The following is a 10998-nucleotide window of genomic DNA, read 5'->3' as shown; positions in this document are numbered from 1 at the left end:
AGTTGCATATTCCTCTGCCATTGTTAGGTGGAAATCAAAAATCTCTGTTGAGCGATCAATGGACATCAGCAAATGTTGCTACGCCCATGCACAAGCATTTGTAAAAAAGAAAGCTTTCTCAAATAGACACTTCAGAGAGATGTTAGGTTTAGGCGCCCTCCAACATTTAATAAACAAACACGGAAGGAAGACAAGAGAACGGACAGGTTGTACCCGGTTGCAATCTCTGACCCACTCTGAGATACAACCTGCCAAGTCCTCAATTTATTGAAAAAAGAGGTCCCTAATACACGAGCTTCTAAAGGGAAGGGGAAGCACACACATACGTCAGAACCATTGATGAAGTCCACAGAAAGATGTCTGGTCAGAAACAATGCACTCCTGTGGTTAGAGGAGTTCATGAGCTAATTTGTGCAAGCTCGTCCTGAGCGCGCCGTCTCAAGGTAGCCATTTCCATTCCCCAGAGGTTGCTATTGTTAGGTTTTGCGTGGTGGTAGTTGGAGGACCCCAAAAAGCAGGGAGGTGGGGAGAAGCAGGGTGGACTGAACAAAATGTATTTAACAAAAAATACAAACTTAGGCGGAAACAAAGGCAAACACAGTGACCAACACAATGACCCAACCTCGACAGGTCGGGCAGGGAGTCCTATTAACAGAAACACTAACTAATGACACAATGACTAACAGGTGTGCCACTGCAGGAAGAGCCCTAAAGTGCCACCTGTTGGTCTCAAACAGAACCACCCTAACAGTTTCAGGGGTGTCAAACTCAGATCCTGGAGGGCCGCTGTCCTGCATGTTTTCCAAGTCTCCCTGTTTCAACACACCTGATTCAAATGATCAGATCATCAGCAAGCTCTGTGGAAGCCTGACATTGAACCTGTTCATTTGAATCAGGTGTGTTGCAGCAGGGAGGGAGGGAAAACATGCAGGAAACCGGCCCTTGAGGACCGGACTCCGTCACCTGTGAGTTATCTGATTTCAGTCTGAGAGTGTTGGTGAAGTCTTCAATCCAAAGAATACCATAAAGATGCACTCATCAACTCAACTCAACTCAAATGTATTTATAGAGCACTTTCAAACAGCCATCGCTGCACACAAAGTGCTGTACATGGAGCAACTAACAAGCAAAGCAACAAATCAGTAACAAATCGGTAGAGAGCACCAAACAGTATAACTAAGATCATAATTTGGGTCATGATGAGTCAAATGCCAAAGAATACAAGTGAGTTTTAATGCGGGTTTTAAAGATGGGCAGCGAGGAGGCTTGCCGAATGTTCAGTGGGAGGTCATTCCAGAGAAAGGGAGCAGCAACGGAAAAGGCTCGATCCCCTCTGAGCCTCCGTTTAGTTCTTGGTACTTCTAATCATGTCTGGTCCGCAGACCTGAGGCGCCGGGCAGGTGTGTAGGGGCGGATGAGCTCAGAGAGGTAAGGTGACGCGAGGTCATTTAGAGATTTGAAAACAAATAATAGGATCTTAAAAATAACTCTAAAATGTATAGGGAGCCAGTGATAGGATGCCAGAGTAGGAGTTATGTGCTCCCTCTTACGAGTACCAGTCAAGAGGCGAGCAGCGGCATTCTGGACCAGCTGGAGGCGCTTAATGGAGGACTCATGTATGCTTGGAAGGGCTCGAGTTCTTTTACACAGCTGTGCAGCCTAACAAGTTCCACTCCTTGATGGTTTATCTCATCCGAGCTTGGGAACCGTCTGGCCCCCCCTTAAACATTGTTTCTCTCTCTCTCTCTCTCTCTCTCTCTCTCTCTCAGTGAAACCTTTGAGAGGCCATACTGCTGAATAAATGTTTTGTAGTAATATAAGAGTAAATATGGGATAACCTTATGTACATTAATTCTATCAAGAGACACTTCCACAATCCATGTGATGTAATGTTATTTAGACACTTGCCAGACACATTCACACAAGGGGAAAAGCTGCTGTATGACATGTCACCCCTGCCAGCAAATGACAGCACTCCGTTTTTGTCATTTGGGTCTTCATGTTGTGATTAGGGTGAATAAGAGCACAATTAAAAAAAATAAATCTTTAAAAAATGATGACAGAACATTATGCGGAATATCCGCAAAGGGCAATGCATGAGCAATGTTTCTCTTTTCACTGAGCCGGCTTTGGTGGTTTCACTAGAATTCCTGCCATTGTTGTTGGCCGTTCGCTGCGTTTAAACAAACACAGGAACTTGATTCAGCGTTCAGACCACCAAGACCCAGTGTCAACAAGAAACTCAGTGAAAGAGAATATTTTGTTAATTCGTCACAATTATCCTCGAGTGGTATCTCTACTGAATTCAATGGTCAGAGTTTTCCCCTGCTACTCTTACACCCATCCCTACTTTCGAATTGCCATGGCGCAGCATCTCTGAGGTCATATGACCCCTGTGTGCCTCGTGTATTGTAACTCACCACAGCTAAGGGAGTCGGCTTAAAAGCCTCAAGTCGACAGGGGCCGGAGACATCTGGAGAACCAGTCAAAACACAATGGAGTACGCCATTGTTTTCCCAGCTCAAAACGGAACTGCTTAGCAGAGGAGAAAGAAAAAGCCCTTAACGCTAGCAAAACATTCTTTCCGCCTTTAGTTGTCCCAAACAGGATACAGCGAGCGGCATGACGGTTACTTTCAGAGCCACACCACTTTGCCACAAACAGGCAACCTCATGTTGCTCCCATTTCGTGAGAAAACTCTCAAAGGGTATCCGTGAAATTATTGTGAAGCGCAACGATGCCACTGATCTTTCTTCTCCTGCTTCTCATCACCAATTTCGGACGATTTTGTGGCGTTGAACATGAAACCATGTGCACGTCCAATGCCTGCTTCACTGTCCATATGGAGAAGGTGAGCTTTGACAAGGCCAGTCAGAGCTGCTTCCACAATGGAGGCTACCTGATGACAGTGAGAGACAAAGAAGAAGAAGAGATTCTGCACTCTCTCCTCTCGCTGATCCAGAAGGACAAGGGCAAACAATTTTGGATTGGATTAAAGCTGCACAAAGGGAACTGTGTGTTGGCTGACAAGCCCCTCAGGGGCTTCAAGTGGGTGTCTGGGGACGAAGATTCCCACTACTCCAACTGGAAAAAAGAGCCCGTGGACACCTGCACTGAGCGATGTGTGTGGGTTAATTATAATTCCCCCGATGACAATCAGCTGAAATGGACTGCTGGAGCTTGCAAAGGTCCTTCATTTTCTGTGTGTAAGTTTTACTTTAAAGGAATGTGCAATGCTCTGGAACTGTTGGGCTCCGGGCACATATCCTACACGCCTGCTTTCTCTGAGCAGCCATTCCGAAACGTGATGAAATCCTTGCCACTTGGAACGTATGCCGAAGTCAAATGCAGTGAAAAGCGGCCCCACATTTCTGTGTGCATCCAGAGAGATGACAAATATCAGTGGACTGTACCGGGTCCATTTTGCCGAACAGAACAAGGAAACTGTGCGCGCGACAACGGTGGATGCGAACACATGTGCCAGCAGGACTCCGATCGGGTTAAATGCCTCTGTAAGCAAGGTTACGCTCTTGAGGACAATGGACTCTCATGTAAGATACAAGACGCGTGCAGCGTGGATACCTGTGAGTACGAATGCGTCATGGAAGAGCGGGGAGCAAGTTGTACGTGTCCCATCGGGTTCACATTGGCAGCAAACCAGCGCAACTGTTCTGACATTGATGAATGCCAACAGTCAGATTTATGCAACGTTCACGCGTGTATTAACACACCAGGCAGTTACGCGTGCGCATGTCAGGATGGCTTCGAAATGATCGATGGTTACTGTCATGATCTGGACGAATGCGTGCATTCCCAATGTACACACGGCTGCTTCAACACTGCTGGATCTTTCTTTTGCTACTGTAAAGAAGGCTTTACTTTATCAGAGAACGGCTATGCATGCGTGGACATGGATGAATGCGCTACTGAGCGCTGTCACTTTAAATGTGTCAATACTGAAGGAAGTTTCGTCTGCATATGCCCCGGCGGCTTTCGTTTGGATGACACTGGAAGGAATTGCACGCCGCATGTGACGAAGGTGACATTAAATGAATCAGTGGGCCAGAAAACACACGGAAACCTTGATGAGTTTGTATCCATGACGACAGTCGACCCCCCGGGGGCGCCCACTCCCACGGATATGCCTGGTGCCACGGTGTCCATGCCCCCAAGCAATGCATCCCTGTTTGCAACTGCCATGCTGGTCAACTCCAGAGTGCTCATCTGCGTACTCGGCTCAGTGATTCCTTTGCTGCTCATCATCACTGCGACATTAACAATTGCCATTGTGCGATGTCGTCGATCGAGACAGGAAGCAAAGAAAAGTACAACAGACGGTTATTGTTGGGTTTCCTCTGGCTTCGATCCACGTTTAGAAAAACTCTATGAATCCATCTTGACTGATGACCTATGACCTGATGGAGAGGATCGTCTTCCTCGCGTGGACCATGTAATTTATCTCAAAATGTATTTATGTAATTTATGTTCGTGTCATTTTTCTTTCAATTGTAAAAACACCACCAACGCACCCCTTTTGTCTCTTACTTTTTATTCTCGTTGTTGTCTCACACACACACACACACACACACGCACGCACGCACGCACGCACGCACGCACACACACACACACACACACACAACCACACACACACAACCACACACGCTGCACGATATTATGGCATCCATAATTTAATGAGCTGCCCTATGATAATAACAAGAGACGTCCATCTATTTTCAATGCTACTTGTCCTCAGTAGGGTGCTGGTTGTGCTGGAACCCATCCCAGTTGACTAGTCTGGCAAGAGGCGCGGTACATCCTGGACTGGCTGCCAGCCAATCACAGGTCACATATAAACAAAGAACCTCACATTCACACGAACCCTTCTAGCGTGTTTAAACAAGCAAGCACATTTTTGGAATGTGAAAGGAAGCCGGAGTAGGCTAGTAAAGGCCACACCTTTATGATTACTGTAGTTGATATTAATATTACAATTGCTGGGAGTAGGGAGTAGTGAGGGTGTTCGTAGTACGGTATGTCCGATTCGTCTCAAGACAAGAACAGTTTATTTTGTTCTGAACGTAAATGTGTCATGGTCCCAGTGCTTCACATTGGAAAAACACAGTCTTTATCTCATTTCCTTCCTGCCTTTGCTTTCCTTCCGCAGTAGCCTGCAGAGCTCTGAGTTTGCCGTGAGCCAGTCAACATTTGAAGATGAACTACAGCGCAGCGACATGGCCTGCTTGAATCTCCAGGTCCTTGTGACAGTGTCTCTTATCTCTCTGTCCTCTATCAGCAGATGCTTTTGTATGCTGCACGCTGGCACTTGCTGGCCTTTCTGTATTGGGAGTAACTGCTTGGTTATCAACCGAGACAAAGTGGATTTTACAACAGCCGAAGAAAGATGTCAAGCCAGGAAAGGAGGGCTCATGACACTTCAGTCAGCAGAAGATAAGAGATTACTTGATATCGTGACGCAAGAACTAGATGGAAACTTCTGGCTTGGACTTTATTTACCGCCAGATGCCTGCACCAACCTCTCACTTCATATGAGAGGCTATGAATGGACCGCTGGTAAAGGGCGCAGCAACTTTGTTCCCTCTCACATCACCTGGAAAGATGGAGTAAGTGTCTGTTCACCTAGCTGTGTCTCACTTTCAAAAGAGCAAAAGCTCAAAGAGCGGGAATGCTCTGATAAAATCGACGGATTCCTGTGCAGAACCTCCCACAGAGATGCTTGCCAGACGCAAAAATTATCAGATGCAACATTTTTTCCGAGTTCAAAGGGCTGCTCAGATGGTCCGTGTGAACAAAACTGCACTCCTGTCAAAGATGGCTTCAAATGCTCTTGTTTCCGTGGATATGCACCGGACAGCACGGATCCCAGGAGGTGTAAAATCCACTGTGCGCAGGAGAGATGCCCCGCCATCTGTGAGCAAAACACTGACAGCGCTTGCTTCTGCGCTGATGGCTTCATCATCAATGACAAATTCTGCGAAGACATTAATGAGTGCCTCATGAACGAATGTGAACAAGAGTGTAAAAACACATTTGGAAGTTTTGTCTGTGCCTGTAAAACAGGCTATGTACTCAGACATCAGGTGAAATGTGTAAAAGCAGCCGAGGAACATTTTGTTATCACCACTCCCTCTGTCAGAGGTTACGCAAAACCTGACAATGACACCATGAAAGGTTCCTCTCTTTCCGCGGGCACGTTTATTTGGCTGTGGATTTTAGTTGCTTTGGCTGTGGTTGCGGTTATTTGTGTTGGGCGATTTTATGTGATTAAGCGCCAGAAGCACAGAGAGCATAATCTGAACCAAAGGCCAATTGCTCCAGTGGAAACTACTTAGTTTTACTCACACACACATAGATACGGGACATGTGAGTTTTTATTTTAATCTGTGACTGGAGTATGAAATTATTTAGCAAACCAAACTGTACACTTAAAATAAAATGAAATTGTAAAAATTACACATTTTAATTGCACGACATTTCTTAAATATCATACTTTTTTTTTTTACTTTCAGCAATTTTGAAAAATGTTTACCCCTGCCCTTATAGTTGTTACAGTCTTTATATTCCGGGTAAACTGTTCCCTATTGGTGTTCCTATGCCACCTGGTGGTGGTTTTAAGCCGGCACCAATTGTAGTGTTGAAGGGTTCCGCCCGACACTAGTTAACGTGCGCACTCGCCACCGCACACTCAGACGACGGCTTTGTAACCTCCGCGGGGCTAAAGTAAGACGATGATGATGTTGAGAGCATAGTTGTAACCTCCGCGGGGCTAAAGTAAGACGATGATGTTGAGAGCATATTTGGTTGCAAACTGGACGACAGAAAAGGGCCACAGGCAGGGTTTCTGAGAATGTTTAGCCTTTTGTGGATGTGAGCCCACGAGGTTTGTTGTGAGCCTTTGTTTAATCAATTGTCTTCGTGGGTTATGTTTTTTATTTATTTGTTTTGTAATGCTATTTGTATTTGTATGTTTCATGTTTGTGGGAGCAGTTCTTCCCCCAGGTTGCCAGGAAATAAACCCTGTAATTTTATGGACACCGTGTCGTGCTTCATGCTACATCCTGAGGGAGCTAGTTATGTTACTACTAGTACAAGGTTTTAAGTTTCTTATTTTCAGACAAAATTTCTCTCTCAAAAAAAAGATGCTTTAAACCAGATCTTATTTTCAGACAAAATTTCTCTCTCAAAAAAAAAGATGTTTTAAACCTACTTTGAGAAAAAGACACGATGAACATCATAGTGTTACTAGTTTGTGCTACTGCTACTTGTAAAACTGCATTATTAATAATAATAATAATAATTGGTAAATGGTCTGTCACTTATCTATGGTATGTCCACACGCATCGGAGCCTCGGCACAGTCGGGCACATCCCAACTGACAGCACTTTACACTGTTTCCGCATATACCTACTGATGATGCAGCATCAGGAGCAACTAGGGGTCCAGTATCTTGCTTAAGGACACTATAACGAGTTTGCAATGGCCAGGGATTGAAATCCCAACCTCTGGTTTGGTAGACGAAAATTCTACCACTGATCCATGCCGCCCCCAGTAATAAAAATAGTCATAATAATTATAATGGCACATCCGCCTCACACTTCTGAGTTTGTGGGTTCAAAACCAGGCTGTGACCTTGTGTGGAGTGTTCTTTCTGTGTGTATTCTCCAGTCACCCCAGCTTCCTCCCCCATTCCCAACACTTGCTCAGTAAGTGAATCGCAATTGACTACTCTAAATCAGCGGTGGGCAATTCCAGGCCTAGAGGGCCGCAATCCTGCATGTTTTCCATCTCTCCCTGTTGCAACACACCTGATTCGAATGAACAGGTTCAATATCAGGGTTCTGCAGAGCTTGCTGATGATCTGATCATTAGAATCAGGGAGAAGTGTCCAGCTGCAGACCCGGAGAAGGCCGACTCAGGGAAAGGTAGGTTTAGGCAAGTAATGTTGCGCCGGATATGACGTCAGAAGGATGATGCCCGATTCCGAAGTAAGTCGCATGTGGATCTTAAAAAGTTTAAAAGGCCCTGTAATTGTAAGATAATTTAACAGCAAAATCAACTAAAAGTAAAACGGAGTTGTGTTATTTTAATGCACGACAACAACTGCGACTGTAATATTCAGTCGACGAGCGTCAATGAAAACTTTATGCCAACTTGAATCCCGGCTCCACTCACATTCTCTCGACGATAGAATATATAGCGCAAGTGAGGATGAAATGTTTTAGCACGCCTAGTTGTTCATTAATTAGATGATAATGTCAAAACGACGTTGACATTAATAATTTAATTTCGGATGAATATATGTATGTTTGTGAATGGGTAAATACTGGTCATTTTTAAAGGGCTTTAGGCTACGTCAAAGAAGTGCTAAATGCGCAAAATATGTCCATTCAATTAAAAATTGACTGCGCATTGTGTCATGTTGATCAGTTTAAAATATTAGATTTAAATGCATCTGTGCTAATGCAGAATTTTACGTAAAATTATATTCCCTGTACCTCTATATTAATTTCCTCCTCGTTTCTTTGTGATTTTAAAAAGCACTGGGAAAAACACCCAACGTCGTATGAGATCCCTAATACTTTTGACAGTAGCAATTAAAAAAAAAAAAAGTTTTATTATTATGACCTCAGTTTTCTGTGGAATTATATTGACATAGTAGATTTCACAATTCATTCTCTTTATTTTCCAGATGCATGTCACAATACAACGAGGGACATCTGTCCCTGAGCTGCAAAATGCAACACATGTTGCAGTATGTACCACTGTCCATTCTGCCAGCCCGCATGGTTTAAACCCCTATACTACTACAAGGTAAAGGACCATGTGGAGGGCCATTTTAACCGAGCAGTATCACATGAAGGTAAGTTTGCGAGACACAATTTGTGTGAGTCACAGTATAGATTATTTTCATTTGGATGGCTCCTCATCAATCACTCATTGACCTGTTGTAGCTGATCATTTGTAAAGATGTTGTCTATGATAATTGTAAATGATTATTTAAAACGTTTAAGCTCTATTTTCTATTACAGGGTATACCATTCATAGATGTCGGCTACAATGCCGACCAAAACTCCACTTTCATTGTATTTATTGCTGTGGAATAATAATGCGCCGGGTACCCTTCATAAATCACCTTCACATGTGTAAAGAAAAGCACCCTGCTTTTATGGTCTCTGCTGCTGCTGCTAAGGCGCCTGCATCCCCACGACCCACCGCTGTCTCACCTTTTGCTGCCCCACCCATCGCTGCCCATCCCTCTGCCCATCCCTCTGCTTCCAATCTCGTTTAATCTTAAAGTGCATTACTATATTTTTCAATACCAATTACTTGTTAAAGTTTGTACAATCAGTGGGATCAGTTGCAATGCATATATGTGAATTATAAAAGTAAATTGCACATTTGTCGAAGGAAATGTAAGGTGCTTCATGAAATGTTTTGTAAAAGGTATGTTCATTTAATTTCAACATTTTCCTAATGTTCTTGTGCTTCTTTATACCAAAACAAAGGAAAGACATGTTGTTTTGGTTATTTATAGCAAAGTATGGTATCATTTTAATGGTCCGGCCCACTTGACATCTACCCAGGCCGTATGTGGCCCACCATGTGAAATGAGTTTGACACCCCTGCTTTAAACCTACTTTGAGAAGAAGACACGATGAACATCATAGTGCTACTAGTTTGTGCTACTGCTACTTGTAAAACTGCATTATTATTAATAATAATAATAATAATTGGTAAACGGTCTGTCACTTATCTATGGTATGTTACTTATATAGCGCTTCTCTAGCTTTGGTACTGACAGCTAGTGATGGGAAAATGAAGCCTCATGAAGCAATGAGGCTTTCCATCCAACTGGGTCGTTCCTGGGCCGAAGCATCATGAGGCTTTATTTGTACTACTGCGCCATCATGTGGAAAATAAATGTCATGACAGTGATTAAAATGTCATGACATTTATTTTGTCGATCGGGCCAAAAAAATCCAGCCCGACCCGGCCCGAGCGCGATCAATGAACTTGATTTGCAGGCCCGAGCCCGAAGCAAGCCCGACATTTCCTATTTCATTTGTGATGACTCGGGAGGAGGAGGGGTTATTTGTGACAACAAATTAAAGCCTGTCTTTTCCACAAAATCTAAGTTCAACAAGTCTGTATCATTATTTACATCCTTTAAACAAGTAATTCTGTTTTCAGCAGAGGGTACAGTCACCGACAATTTTCCATCATTGACGGATTTTTTTATTTTTTATTTTAAGAGTTGTAGGATAGATTTAAGGCATTCCGTCATTTGGACGGGTTGAAAATTGGGCCATTCACCACAGCAGCAGTACATCCTGAAGAATCGTGCGCGGTGGCACTCGATGAGAGAGAAGCAGCGAGACAAAGAACAATGACGTTGGAACATAGAGACATGAAGGAGTTCTTTGAGTTGTCATTGAGAGAGTTTAGTACAGTACGTGTTGTGATGAGGCCACTTCGTTTTTTTTTTTTGGCCAATCACGGTCTCTCGTGGCCAAAACTATTCACGGCCTCGTAACGAACAAAAAAAAAGTCGGCGAGAGAGAAGCTCGACCCGACCCAACTTCCCTAATACTTTTGACAGTAGCAATTAAAAAAAAATCATAGTTTTATTATTATGACCTCAGTTTTCTGTAGAATTATATTGACATAGTAGATTTCACAATTCATTCTCTTTATTTTCCAGATGCATGTCACAATACAACGAGGGACATCTGTCCCTGAGCTGCAAAATGCAACACATGTTGCAGTATGTACCACTGTCCATTCTGCCAGCCCGCATGGTTTAAACCCCTATACTACTACAAGGTAAAGGACCATGTGGAGGGCCATTTTAACCGAGCAGTATCACATGAAGGTAAGTTTGCGAGACACAATTTGTGTGAGTCACAGTATAGATCATTGTCATTTGGATGGCTCCTCACCAATCACTCAGTGACCTGTTGTAGCTGATCATTTGTAAAG

At 43.7% G+C, this 10998-nt stretch overlaps 2 protein-coding genes across 3 annotated transcripts; both read left to right on the top strand.

Annotated features, from left to right (window-relative positions):
* The first annotated feature begins 2574 nt into the window (after nucleotides 1-2574).
* Nucleotides 2575-5275, top strand: cd93 (CD93 molecule). Of its 2 annotated transcripts, none has more exons than XR_002170983.1 (2): nucleotides 2575-4467; nucleotides 5165-5250. XR_002170983.1 is itself a non-coding variant. In XM_019893847.1 (2 exons), the coding sequence occupies exon 1, from the start codon at nucleotides 2738-2740 to the stop codon at nucleotides 4412-4414; it is 1677 nt and encodes a 558-aa protein (XP_019749406.1). In that variant the 5' UTR covers nucleotides 2575-2737; the 3' UTR covers nucleotides 4415-4450; nucleotides 5165-5275. The 2 variants fall into 2 exon arrangements, 1 of the variants encoding a protein (XP_019749406.1); XM_019893847.1 differs by having other exon boundaries at nucleotides 2575-4450; nucleotides 5165-5275.
* LOC109530236 (complement component C1q receptor-like) lies at nucleotides 5211-6471 on the top strand. The gene has a single exon (XM_019893848.1). The coding sequence runs from the start codon at nucleotides 5232-5234 to the stop codon at nucleotides 6348-6350; it is 1119 nt and encodes a 372-aa protein (XP_019749407.1). The 5' UTR covers nucleotides 5211-5231; the 3' UTR covers nucleotides 6351-6471.
* Nucleotides 6472-10998: the final 4527 nt, after the last annotated feature.

This window comes from Hippocampus comes, unplaced genomic scaffold (assembly GCF_001891065.2).
Source record: "Hippocampus comes isolate QL1 unplaced genomic scaffold, H_comes_QL1_v1.1 scaffold221, whole genome shotgun sequence".
Lineage (NCBI taxonomy): Eukaryota > Metazoa > Chordata > Actinopteri > Syngnathiformes > Syngnathidae > Hippocampus > Hippocampus comes.
This window is presented reverse-complemented; position numbering and strand designations above follow the sequence as displayed.